General features: G+C 37.4%; 1 protein-coding gene across 12 annotated transcripts in view; it reads left to right on the top strand.

The window, feature by feature from the left end:
• Window positions 1-14,099, top strand: part of Nfat5 (nuclear factor of activated T cells 5) — a 132,886-nt gene that overhangs the window by 87,407 nt on the left and 31,380 nt on the right. For 9 of the 12 annotated variants that reach the window (XM_021256776.2, XM_004842939.4, XM_004842937.4 and 6 more), the window contains 2 exons: window positions 3,109-3,241; window positions 5,664-5,747. In XM_021256776.2, the coding sequence (XP_021112435.1) occupies window positions 3,109-3,241; window positions 5,664-5,747 (217 nt within the window). The remainder of the gene's footprint in view (window positions 1-3,108; window positions 3,242-5,663; window positions 5,748-14,099) is intronic. The other 3 variants (XM_013071520.3, XM_004842938.4, XM_087204973.1) reach the window with 1 other exon arrangement.

Raw genomic sequence — 14,099 nt, 5'->3', positions numbered from 1 at the left:
TGGAAACAGCCCAAATGTCCATCAGCTGGAAACTGGATAAAGATGTGGTTTTTCTATAAAATGGAGTACTGCTCAGCCATAAAGAATGAGAAACTAGAGACATTTATAGCTAAATGGATGCACGTTGAAGTCATACTCTTAAGTGAAATAAATAGGACACACGTGTAAATACCAAACAGTTTCTCTAGTGTGAGAAACTGAGAATGTAAATAAGGTTCAAATGGTATAATTGATAATGTGAAATAGGAAGAAAAGGTCTAAAGGAGTAGGGGAAGTGGGAAGGGTAGGGGAAAGGAAAGAAGGGAAAAGAAAAAATACAAGAAAAAAAAATGGAAACAAAGTCTCTGTAAATAAGGAGGGGTGGAGGGGGTGAAGGGAGGATGGGGAAAAAATAAGAACCAAGATACTCACGTAAAGGTACAAGATCCCAACGGTGAATGTAACTATTTTATACCTAAAATGTACCGATAAACTTAATGGGAAAAAAAAAGGTTTTTAGCTGGGCTTGGTGACACACACCTGTAGTCCCAGTACTTGAGAGACTGAGGCAGGATGATCACTGCAAGTTGGTGAAGGAGGCCAGCCTGATCTACATACCAAGACTCTGTCTCAAAAAACAACAACAAAGATTTTTTAAAAGATTTCAAGTGAGGTTTGCTTAAATATACTCTGAAGCAACTAAAGATGTATTTTGATAAAATATGTATATAATTTTAAAACACTAATCATATTACTAGTTATCAAGAGACAAGGTTTTTTTATTCAGCAGAATAATTTCAGGGCTGAGGATTTAGCTCAGTGGTTTCTCTGCCTGCTGCACAAGCGCAAGGACCCAAGTTCGATCCCCTGTACCAAAAAAAAAAGAATAATTTCAGTTGTAGAGTTTGTCAGATAACTCAAAAGTAAAGACTATTTTACAAGCCACGCATCCAGCCATCTTCTTAACTCTAGGAAGATTGTTTCTGTGATATAGTAGTTGTGTTAAACAATAGAGTAAAAATGAGGGTGGACAATATACAAAAGCCCTGTTTCTACACTCCCATCTTAGCCAAAAGGCTGAGAAGTGATGACAAAAGCCCTGTTTCTAAGCAGTTCATATCATTCAGGTGTGTTTTTGATGACCATATGTGTGCTTCAAATTCTACCCCCCAATAACTGGAGCCGTATACATTTATACTACATGTTCTTCCACCTTATTTAAAAGTATGTGGGATTTTTGGGGGGTTGTTTGTTTGTTTTTAAGATAGCTAAGTTAGGAGGAATATTCTGTTACTGCCATAAATTTGGAGCAATTTCAGAGAGTGTTTTAAAATGGCTCAAAAACAAATTTTTAGCCAGGCATGGTGGAGTGCATCCTTGCAATCCCAGCAATTGGGAAGCTGAGGCAGGAGAATCATTGAGTTTGCTAGTCTACATTGTGGACCCTGGCTCAGAAAACCAAAACATTTAAGTGCTCAGAAATTGAAACCTTGGCATTGACCTTATTTATCCTATGTTTTACTTAACTGAGTCAATCAACTATAGTCTAAAATAAATGTTCTCATACTCACCTCACTGTAAGCTGCCTGCTTTGGGCTCCTGAATGAAACGTAATTGGTAAAATAGGTAATCACTACCTCTTGATGTTCCTTTCTATTATAAGGAAGAAAAAACAGTTAATATGTGGTTCACGTTAGCACCAAAGAAGATGTAAGTGCTGATGAAGTATTTATGAACTCTACTCTTTTCTAAGGATACATCTGCCTCTATTCTAACTAAAAAGATCTTTGATTTATTGGAGTTTGATACACTGAACGCTATTCGACTTTTAATGAGAAAGTGGTTAGAAAAGTAGTAAACTGTATTTTGAAGCACATCTCATCTTGTTTTTGGGTTGTTTTTTTTTGGGTACCGGGGATTGAACTCAGGTCCTTGTGCTTGCACAGCAGGCAGCGAAACCACTGAGCTAAATCCCCGGCCCAAAGCACGTCTCATCTTGAAGAATATATGCCACCTGGCTTTATGCTTAGTGGGTGGCTTGGTTACTTCCTTGTTTGCTGGGACAAAATATCTAACACCCGAAGTTAAAAGAAGAAAGGTTTATTTTGGCTCACAGTTTGTAAAGGTTTCAGTCTGCAGTTGACTGGCTCCAAGACAGAGTGGTGTGGCAGAGAGGCATAGCAGAGGAGAAACAGTTCATGACAGGGCAGGCAGGGGCCGTCAGAAAAGCAGCAGCAGGCCTGCCTTCTTTCTATCCCCTTATATTCTATCTAGGCTACAAGCCTCTTGATTGGTGCCACCCCATACCCAGGGTGGGGGTTCCATTATCCACATCCTTAATCCACATTCACACACCCTAAGCCAGCCACCTTTGAAATTCCCCACCTATGACCACCGGAGGCTTTAAGGGGACATCTAGATCCAAGCCATAATGGTGGGCATATATTTTTTCCTCATAATTTACTCTTCAACAAATACAGTTGAGTGCTTTTGTGTATAGTACTATTCTGAACAGAGTAAATAGAGTGCAGAACAAAAAGCCTGGATCCTCATGGAACTTCAATTCTTGTGACTGAAGAGGGACAAAAAAACAAGTAAACAATCGGTAATTTCAAGTGGAAGGGGGCAGGGGATTTAGCTCAGTGGTTCTTGTGCCTGCTGCGTAATTTCAAGTGGTAGTAAGTTATGTTATGGAAATAAAATTATGTGACCAGGTTGGGTGGGAGGACTACTTTAAACAAGTTGGTCAAGGAAGGCTTCTCTAAGAGAAGTTCTGAAAATGGGTAAGAAACCTGCTGTTTGAGGAGGTCACAGAAGAATATCACATTTGGTGATAAGATAAAACTGGCTATAATATGTTAAAAGAATGGACTGAGAAGGTCATGGTGTCTAGAGCATGGTAAACTGGGGGAAAGTGGAAATGTGATGAAGATGACAGGGCAGGGACCTTATAAGCCATTATGGAACAGTTGAATTTTACCTTAGGAGAAATTGTAAGATTGAGGTGAACCTGAGTGTTGAAATACATTAATCAAACTTTTAAACTTTATAACTAATAGGAAATACACCTAATTGTTGTTAATTTGAATATTGCCTCTTTTCTGATTCTTACACTTTTGTTTCAATTAGAACCATCTTATTGTCAAGGTTCCTCCATATCATGACCAGCATATAACTTTGCCTGTATCTGTGGGAATATACGTAGTGACCAATGCTGGAAGATCCCATGATGTTCAGCCATTCACTTACACTCCAGACCCAGGTATGTTAAAACAAGACATTGTGAACTGAAATGAATAATTTCTGGTTCTTTGGAAAGCTAAAGATCAGCCAATCAAAAAGAAAAGGTTATTCAATAATGTGAGTTAATATGAACTTATTTTGGAAAGGGCATTATTTAACAAGACCAAATATTGCTTTTACTCTTATGTTGTGAAATCATTTCTACCTTATACTTTAATAGGAAAAGCCAGAAATCTTCCTGCGATTAGACTCTCTGATGCTATCTTAAAGGTTGTTCCTTAGTAAGAACTGCCATTTATTGAATACCTCTTATGTGCAGAAAGATGAAAGTAGCTTTAGGAAATTGCAATTAGTTTAGTTAGGCTGGTAATAGGGTGCTTTGAGGGGGAGTGGCTGGAGTTTGAACCCAGGACTTCATGTATGCTAAGCATGTGCTCTACCACTGAGCTACGTTGGCAGCCATCTAGGGTGGATTTTGACAGATGGGAAGGATAAGCTTGGGGTAATAAGTAATGAAAACTAACTTAAAAATGTCTTATCATTTGTTTGCCTGCATTCATTTAGTTGTGTGAAGAAGAAAAAAGACTTCTGGCAGAATGTAGGGAGAACATTTTGGGAATGGAAACTGCACGTTCCATTGGCCTAAGCTTGGTTTCTGCCATAGTTACTATTGGTTTAGTTCATTCTAGTCTCAAGGATACTTCAGAATTAGCAGTTTTTCCATATCTAGAGTTTACTTATGTGTTATTCTCAAATAGTTCAGGATCTAGTGAGATAGAAGGTAAAGAAAAATGGCAAGGAAAGAAAACATTGGGATCAAAAAGTGAGAGGAACAAAGCCAGGCATAGTTCTTGCCTGTAGTTCCAGCTACTTAGGAGGCTAAAGTAGAATTGCTTAAACCCAGGAGTTTGAGGCCAGTATGGGCAACATAGCAAGATCACATCTTTGGGGGCAGGGGTGGACTAGTCTTGGTAGTCACTTTTTTCAATTCCATTTTCTTTTTAATCATTTCTGAAGTTTTCAGTATTACTTATTTTCCACTAGTTTGCTACAAAGGTATGACAGTATATAACACTAATGAAGTTCCTCTTGATATTTATTTATCTCAGAATAGAAGATCACAAATAAAAAAAATTTTGGAACATAAAGGCAAAGTTTAGGAATAATATTCTGGTTTCAGGATCTGGGCATGGTGGTGCATAGCTGTAATCCCAGCACTTGGGAGGCAGACGCAAGAGGACCACCATGAGTTCAAGGCCAGTCTGGGCTACATAGTGAGTTCAAGGCTGGACTGAACTTCTGTACATTGCTAAACCTTGTCTCAGCCAAAATATGAGAGAGTGGGCCGGGGATTTTTAGCTCAATGGTTTCGCCGCCGGCTGCGCAAGCGCAAGGACCTGAGTTCAATCCCTGGTACAAAAAAAAAAAAAATGAGAGAGAGAACAAAAGAAGAAATAATATTCTGGTTTCAGTGAAAACAGGAGAAGATTGTTTTATAGTCAAAGACCGAAATATTTGGTGTTTTTCTTTTTTTCCCTTAGAAGGCCTCAAAAATCCCCCCCCAAATCTGTTCTGATTAGCTTCTACATCACCTGTGTGGGAATAGAAGAAAGCTGGTCTTGAAGTTTTTGCTCTCCTGAAAATGCTGAAATTTCATCATTGTTGTTTTTATTAATTATAAGAATTTCAGCTGGGAATTTAGCTCAGTGGTTCTAGTGCCTGCCTCACAAGGGCAAGGTCCCGAGTTTGATCCCCAGTACCAAAAAAAAAAGAATTTCAGGACTTCAATTTAGCTTAAACATTCAGCTAAGGCTTTTGAATCAGTATGTTTACTAAATTATATATATAGATCAGTAAATGATTAATTTTTTCTTGCTGGTGTTCTGATGTACATTTTACATGTTTGATATTCTAATATCAGTCTTCTCATCTGAGATTAGCAACAAGTATAGTATTAAGGAAATATTCTTTAAAATTGCTGTTTTGATTTTGTTTTAAGTCTTTATATGTCCCACTCACTGGAAAATAGTGAAATTTTAGAGGATAGACTACTTGTTACAAAAATTCAACTCCCTCAGCATGGTGGCAACACCTATAATCTCAGCACTCAGGAGGCTGAGGCAGGAGGATGACCCTGAGTTCAAGGGCAGCCCAAACTGTCTCAAAAAACAAACCTTCCCCCCAAATTATCAAATTATCTCAACCTAGAGTTTTTGTTTTGGGGTTTTTTTTTTTGGAACCGGAGATCGAACTCAGGACCTTGGCTTGCAAGGCAGGCAGTGGAACTACTGAGCTAAATCCCCAGCCCATCAACCTAAGAGTTTTTGACAAACAAGTTAATGATGCTCTGTGAGGAAATAGTCCAATTAAAGGATTTTAAGATAATACAATTTGTTAAAGTGGATAAATTTAAATACAGTACATTAACTTTTTCTTAACAGCAGCAGCTGGTACTTTGAATGTAACTGTGAAGAAGGAAATGTCTAGCCCAGCAAGACCTTGCTCTTTTGAAGAAGCCATGAAAGGTACCAGATTGATTCTTCTCAAAAATTAATTAGGGCCAGTCTGGGCTACATAGCGAGTTCAAGGCCAGCCTGAACTACATAGCAAGACTCTGTCTCCAAAACAGTTGTAATTGAGCAGTACTGTTTTCTTTTAGCAAACTTTAAATTCTGTTTTCACTTAGGTATTTGTAACACTTAGCAGGGCATCTTTCATATTGTAAAATAAGTATTTGTTTAGCTTTGTTGAATGTAGAGACTTGTTCAGCTTGATATTTTTCTTCATTAAGCATTATAAACAGTTTTTTAAAAAAATATAGTAGAATAGAGGAATTTTTAATTCTCCAATATCAAAACTCTTGAAAATAATGTATGTAAGGTACAAAAATGTAAAATAGAAGCTATAAAGCTTCTTACTTTTAGTGTTTTGTTTTTTTGGTACTGGGTATTGAACTTGGGACCTTGTGCTTGCGAGGCAGGCATTGGAACCACTGAGCTAAATCCCCAGCCTGCTTCTTGCTTTTAGTAAGGTTAATGCTTGTCATTGAGACTGAAGAGACCAAAATATAAACTACAGTCATTTGGAAAAGTCGCTTTAGGTTCTTTAATTATCATTCTTCCTTCTGAGACCTTTATTTACTCCACCCAGTATCAAGAAATAGTGAACATAATCTCTGTCTTCAGAATGTTATAATGAGGTAGGACAGATTCATTCCTTAGCAGATTTGTAATTCAGCTGTGGTATACAGTGATGATACTTTTGTGCCTTTATATATGAAGGTGCAGGTTGTATCATGGCATTTTTGTGCAATTTTGGCTTTTGCTTATATTTTTCTGACCTTGACTATGAATATAAATTTAATTCACATGAATTAAATCAAATTTTAAATATTTGAAGTACTTTTAAGGGGAATCACATGCTTATTAATGTTTTATAAAGGACAGTGAATTCTTTTATCATCAGTAGTAAAATTCATTGTTCACGTATGTTCAGTGTAGCAAACTCTGAGGTTGGGACCTCATTGTGATTTCATAGAAGAGGAATCCAAACCTTAGGAAAGGTAAATAATTTGCCAAGGTCACTTCGCTGGAATTTTAAAAAATATTATTATTGAGCATCATTGTGTAAATACATCTAAGAAAAAAGCATTCAAACCATGTTGTTAAACAACTAATACCATAATTATCTATTAAGGTCAAGGAGGGCAAATATCAAAATATTATATGCATGTATGAAAATGCCATATTGGATCCCAGTATTTTATATACTTAATATGTACCAATAAAATTACATTAAAATATTAAAAGGAAAAAAAGAAAGACATGTTTGTATCTCTTCTTGCCAAATTTTAGGTATCTGTTTTTTTCTCCAAAAATCTCATGGATAGGATGTAGCCTAGTCCAGGGTTTTTGTTTTTGTTTTTGTTTTTATTTTCTTCTGGCACTGCGAATTGTACCCAGGACTGTATATGTTAGGCAAGTGCTCAACCAATGAGTTGTATCCTTAGCCCCCAATATGAAATTTCTTACAGAAGATTATGATCTAGGCTTAATGGTACATGCCTGTAATAGCAAGTACTTTGGAGGCTAAGACAGGAAGAATCACAAATTCAAGAGCAGCCTGACCAGCAGGCTTCTCAGAAGGGTTCATTCAGAACTAAGAAGTTAGAGGGCCGGGGATTTAGCTCAGTGGTTCCACCACCTGTCCCGCAAGTGCAAGGACCAGAGTTCGATCCCCAGTACCAAAAAAAAACAACTAAGAAATTAAAGATTTAGCTGGGTAATGGTACACATTTATAATTTCATCTATTTAGTAGGTTGCAGCAGGAGGATCACAAATTTGATTCTAGCCTGGGCAACTTAGTGAGTTCAAGGTCAGCCTGAACTACATAGTAAGACCTTGTTTTAAAAGAAACCTCAACAGTAATGATAATGATGATATCAATAGATTTCTGACTAAATTTAAAAAATAATAGCTTTCAGAAGCAGATATTGTCCTTGACACATTGCTTATTTTTATTATTCTTTGAAATCGGAGCTTTGGTGCTATATCAGTGTGCTATATGGAATTTTAATTAGTGATAATTTAGTGATAAAGACTAAACAGCATAAGTGAATTTTAAATTTGTTATGGCAATAATCCTTTAAGGATCCTTATAACTATCAATTACAGTAATATTTAGAACTTGATACCCAGAGGATGGCTAGATTTTGAATGCTTTCACTCTAAAGCAAGCTTTATCCAACTGCGTGTATATATCATGTCAAATAAGATAAAACGTACAGTGATCTATTGTTAAAAGTTTCTTGGATAAAGAAAATGTGGTTTTAAAATGGAGTAGTACTCAGCCATAAAAAATGAGAAATTAGATTTACGGCTAAATGGATGCACATTGAGGCGATACTCTTAAATGAAATAAATAGGGCACACATGTGTAAATACCAAAGAGTTTCTCTAGTGTGAGAAACTGAAAGTGTAAATAAGGACTAAAAGGTATAATAGATAATGTGAAATAGGAAAAAAAGGGACAAAGGGGAAGGGGGAAGTGGGAGGGGTAGGGGAAAGGAAAGAAGGGAATGGAATTAATATGAGAAAATGAAAAAAAGGAAACAAAGTCTTTGTAAATAGGGAGGGATGATGGAGGGATTGAAGGGAGGGCAGGGGAAGGGGGAAAAATAAGAACCAAGAGAGATTATGTAAAGGTGCAAATTTCCAATGATGAATGTCATTATATTGTATACCTAAAATGTACCAATAAAATTAATTTTAAAAAATAAGAGATTTGCATACGCAAATAGGGCTTCCAATAAATAAAGCTGTAGATATATTAGCTAGAAAAAAAAAAGTTTCTTAGGAAGCTGGGAATAATAGCCCATGCCTATAATCCCAGCACAGAGGAGGCTGAGGGAAGAGGATCGCTACAAATTCAAGGCCAGCTTGAGCTATGTAGCGAGACCTTGTCTCAAAAAGAAACAAAATTTTTTTTAATGTCTTAAGGATATTTCTAGAAAGTTTGCTATATCTGTATAGGTTCACATAAATTTGAGTATAAACAGATAGATTGCTCAAAGATTCAGATGCATGTTAGGACCTAGGGATAAAATAATCGATGTTCATTCTTTCAGTTTCAGCTTTGGATGGAATAGTTAATTGGATTTGTGTGAAAAACACCTGAGAACATGTACTTTAACTGGTTGTAGCTAATTGAATGGCAAGATTTAGGAGTTTAGGGTCACCCACCTCCCACCTCGCAAGCACAAGGTCCTGAGTTTGGTCCCCAGTACCCCAAAAAAAAAAGAGTTTGATGGAAACATAGAGATAATCTAGTTTAATCTCATTTTATAGTTGAATAAACCACTGTCTAGAAGGGTTAAGTGATTTGCTGAAGGTAATACAAGTAATAAATGGCAGAGCTTTTACAACTTAGATCTCCCACAAATGTTTATATCCCTTTCAGTCTCTTATTTCCTGTCTTATAAATCTTAATGCATATTTTAATCATTTACATTTGATCTAAAAGTGCTTCATTCAGTAAAAGTTTTTGTTCTCAGTTTCTAGCATTATTATTGGGCATAAACTATCAGTACCAATATTCTCCACAACTTCAAATAAATATTGAATTGATTATGTCTTTCGTATTTGCCCTCTGAATTTTCTGAATTGGCTGAAAAATTTCCCATAAGTATTATATAGACTTTACTTGCTTGTGTTTTTTTCTTCCCTTACCGGAATATAATTTCCAGTTAGTAGAAATTTTATCCAGCATTAGCTCTTCAGCTACTCAGAATCTAGAACAGTGTAGGCCTCAATAAATACATACTGAAAAATGTAAGCAGGGCATGGTGATGCACACCTGTAATCCTAGCACTCAGTTGAGGCAGGAGGATCACAGAGGGCTCAAGGCCAGCCTGGGCTGCATAATGAAAAAAAGAACATGTAAAAAGGAAAGATAATAGTAACATCTCTCAGTCTATTTAATGTTGTTTAAAGGCCCATTTAAGTGTACTTGTGGGTTCTGGGACAAATAGTTTTAGGCTCATTTTTTTCCTTCCTCTTCCCCACCAAATGCTACCAAATACTCTGGAAATAATTCAGTACATAAAAGTACTTTGAAATATGGATAGAAAGTGGATTGGCTAGAGACCTTGGAATTGAAGAACAATACGACAGTGAGTTTACTAGGTTTTCTTTTTTATCCTCAATTTATTCTGCATTAGGTGGTAGAGAGATTTGTAACGCAGAACTGCCAACAGGCACAGGCATAAGATAAATCAATAAATAGACAAGAAAACTGGGCTGAGGTTTAGCTCAGTGGTGCACCACCTGCCTGGCAAGTGCAAGGTCCTGTGTTCAATCCCCAATACCAAAAAAAAAAAGAAAACTGCTTTCTTTGCCCAAAGGACTGAGAAAGAGAAAGACTTGAAGAGACTTAGTGGATGACTCGCATATAGTGGCAGCAACTACCCCACTGGTAGAGTTTAGAAGGCAGTCTAACCCTACCCGGCCTGCAACAGTGCAATCTAGAAAGGATGGCCCATTCTATGCCACACACCTGCCATAGCAGAGGTACAACTCAGGAGGGTCAGCATATACCAGACCATAGTTAGGCCAGCGGCATTTGTAAATATTTCTGTAGAAATAGCAACAGCAGAACCAAGTCCCTGGTGCATCCCTTACTAGGCAACAGCTTGTAGATCTTATCACTGTAATTTTACCACAATAAGCCCAGTATTTCCTTTTTTTTTTTGGTACTGGGGATCGAACTCAGGTCCTTGCACTTGAGCAGCAGGCGGCGAAACCACTGAGCTAAATCCCTGGCCCTTCCTTATTCTTAACTCAAATAGTAAACAAAGACCTAGGCTCAGCAATTCTAGCCCTCCATTCAAGACCAAAGATATAGGCCAGTATTTCCCAACCCTCCACCCAATCACCGAGAGCATTCCAGAGGCAGAAAGCGAACCAGGCTTGGGGTCTCCCAACCCCTCACCCAGTGACACAAAGCAAATGCTTGGTGCTTGTCCGCCCCTGAAGGCACCAGCCGTGATGAAGTAGAAAGCCCATTGGCCCTAGGACATCAAAAAACATACCAGGAGAAATACTTTCTGTGCTTTAAGTCCAGCATCCAACCAATGACACTAGGTAGCCCAGGGAAGTACCTTCCATTCCTGGGTAGTACCAGCAAGCAAGTAGGAACCCAGCTGGAGTTCAAGAAGAGCCAAAACAAAATAGAATAAGGTCCAGAACACTTAACTTGTCATGGGAAACTATAATACACATAAGGAGACCAGAACCTTACACAGGTTAAACTGTAACTGCTAAAATAAGCTTAAATAGAATCAAAAATCTCCTAACATAATATCCAAAAATGTTCTGGGAGGCTGAGGCAAGTTTAGGCCTAGCCTTGGCAACTTAACGAGACCCTGTCTCAAAATAAAAACATAAAAAAGGGCTGGAGATGTAGTTAGTGTGAAGGCCTTGCATTCAAACCCCAGTAATGGGAAAAATCCAAAGTGGTCAGGGAACAATAAAAATATTACTGTTTTACAAAGAGTCAGAGAACATCCTGAATGAGAAAAGGCATTTAACTGATAGGAACACTAAGATAAGTCAGATGTTGGAACTACCTGACAAAAATTTTAAAGAAGCCATAATTACATTAATAAGTAATTATGCTTGAATTTGCTTGAAATAAATGAAAAATTTAAAAATCCGGCAATGTGAGGAGTTATAAAATGAACCAAATGGAAATTATAAAACTGAGAAATACACTAAAATTTTTTAAATAAATTTTATCCTATTCCCTCCCTTATACCCCTTCCCTCCCTATGTACAAAAGCTTTGTTTCCATTTTTTCCTTCTATTTTCACTTATTTTCTTGTCCCTTCCTTCTCCCTCCCTCCTCCCTTGTTCCCCTTCCCATTTGAACATTTTGTTCCCATTTACCATTTCCCAATATGTATCACAGGTTTTAGTTCTTATTTCCACTTTTGGTTTCTCACACCAGAGAAACAACACGGTATTTAAACATGTGTGTCTGATTTATTTCACTTACAGTATGGTCTCCAGATCCATCCATTTAGCTATAAATGTCTGAAGCTCATCCTTCTTTATAGCAGAGTAGTACTCCATTGCATTAAAAAAAAAGATCTCATTTATCCACTTGTCAATTGATGGGCATTTGGGCTGTTCCCAAGATTTAGCTATTACAAATTGTGCCACTATAAACATTGGTTTGCATATATTGCTGTGGTATGATGCTTTTAATTTTTTCGGGAAGATACCAAGAAGAAGAATAGCTGGGTCAGGGCCGGGGATTTAGCTCAGTGGTGCTGCTGCCTGCCTTGCAAGTGCAAGGTCCTGAGTTCAATCCCCGGTTCAAAAAAATAGCTGGGTCAAATGGGACCTCTGGTTTTAGTTTTTTGAGAAATCTCCACACTGATTTCCACAGTGGTTGCACCAGTTTACACTCCCAGCAGTGGAGAAGGGTTCCGTTTTTCCCCGCAGTCCCGCCAGCATTTGTTATTGGTTGCTTTCTGGATAGCAGCCGTTCTTTATGGAGTGAGGTGGAATCTCAGTGTTGTTTTAATTTGCATCTCTTAAATGATCAATAATGTTGAATATTTTCTCATGTATTTATTTGCTATTTCTAATTCTTCGTCTGAGAAGTGTCTATTCATTTCAGATGCCCATTTTTGCATTGGGTCTTTAAAATTGGAGGTCTGATTTTTTTGAGTTCTTAATATATTCTAGATAATAGTCCTTTATCTGAATAACTGGTAAAAAAATTTTCCCATGCTGTGGGTTGTCTTCACTCTGTTGGTGATTTCTCTTGCTATGTAAAAGCTTTTTTTGTTTTGTTTTTTTTTGGTACTGGGAATTGAACTCATGACCTTGCACTTGCCAGGCAGTTGCAGTCCCACTGAGCTAAATCCCTGGCCCATGCAAAAGCTTTTTAATAAGATGAGGTCCCAGTTGTTGATTCTTTATAGTATTTCCCATGTGGTCTGGGTTTTGTTCATGAGGTCTTTGCCTACTCCTATGTCCTCAAACATTCTACCTATTTTCCCTTCCAGCAGATTTAGTGTTTCCATTTTTTTTTTTTTTGGTACCGGGGATCAAACTCGGGACCTTGTGCTTGCGAGGCAGGCACCAGAACCACTGAGCTAAATTCCCAGCAGAGTTTCCATTTTTAATATTTAGATTTTTGATCCATTTTGATTTTAGGTTATACACTAAAATTTTTTTTAAATTTTGGATGTAGTGCATTGATAGCACTTGCTGAGGTAGGTTCAATATCTAGCTCTGAAAAACAGAAACAAAGCTACATCCATTACATATGTGTGATTGTCAATTTGACAGTTATGCCTTATTAAAAATAGACAAGGGGCTGGGGATTTAGCTCAGTGGTTCCGGCACCTGCCTTGCAAGCACAAGGACCCAAGTTCGATCCCTGGTACCAAAAAATAAAATAAGGAATAAAAATTTATACTATATATATTCTCCAGTTTAGTGGAATCAAGTAAAAAATCGATAACCAAAAGACAGTAGGAAAATCTTCAAATACAAATTAATTGGCATATATCTGAGCAATCCATGGGTCAAAGAGAACATTTCAAAGTGAGATTATAAATAGATTGAACTGAACAAAAATGAAAATACAGCATCTCAAAGTTTATGAGAAGCAGGGCATGAAGATATATACCTGTATTCTTAGATCCCTACAGCCCAGGAGTTTGGGGCCAGCCTAGGCAACATAATGACACATCCCAAAACAAAGCAAAACAAAACAAATAACAGAGAAAAGATATTAAAAAGAAAGAAAACTACAAGTTAGGTCTTCTTAGGGACACAAAAGTTTCACACCAAAATATTAGCAAATCAAATCCAGCAATGTACAAAAAGAATAATACACCTGATCGAGTGGGTTTTATTCTAGGTATGCAAGATTGGTTCAGTTTAGAAAAGCAATCAGTGTAGGCCAGGCATGGTAGCTCCTGCCTGTAATCTCAGCTTGCTGAGGCTGAGGCAGAAGGATCACAAGTTTGAGCCCCAACTGGGCAACTTGGTGACTTAGCAAAACCATGTCTCAAAATAAAAATTTTTAAAGAGCTAAGGATGTGCCATAAATGTAGCTCAGTGGCACCACGCCTATCTGTCAGGCTCAAAGTCCTGAGTTTGATCCCCAGTACCAGTGGGAAAAAAAAAAGAGCTAAGGATGTATCTCAGTGCAAAGGCCCTGAGTTCAATCCCCAGTACTGAAAGAGAACGCTCAGTATAATCTGCTGTAGAGGAAAAATTACATTACTTGACATATGAAAACCATTTGAATCTGATACTATTTATGATTTAGAAAAAGAAAATTAGGAATGGAGAGA

This window comes from Heterocephalus glaber, unplaced genomic scaffold, assembly GCF_053883595.1.
Source record: "Heterocephalus glaber isolate CG9 unplaced genomic scaffold, H.glaber_assembly_v1.0 deba00000071, whole genome shotgun sequence".
NCBI classification, from domain to species: domain Eukaryota; kingdom Metazoa; phylum Chordata; class Mammalia; order Rodentia; family Bathyergidae; genus Heterocephalus; species Heterocephalus glaber.
Note: the sequence above shows the minus strand (reverse complement) of the source record. Positions and strands in the feature narration are given on the sequence as shown.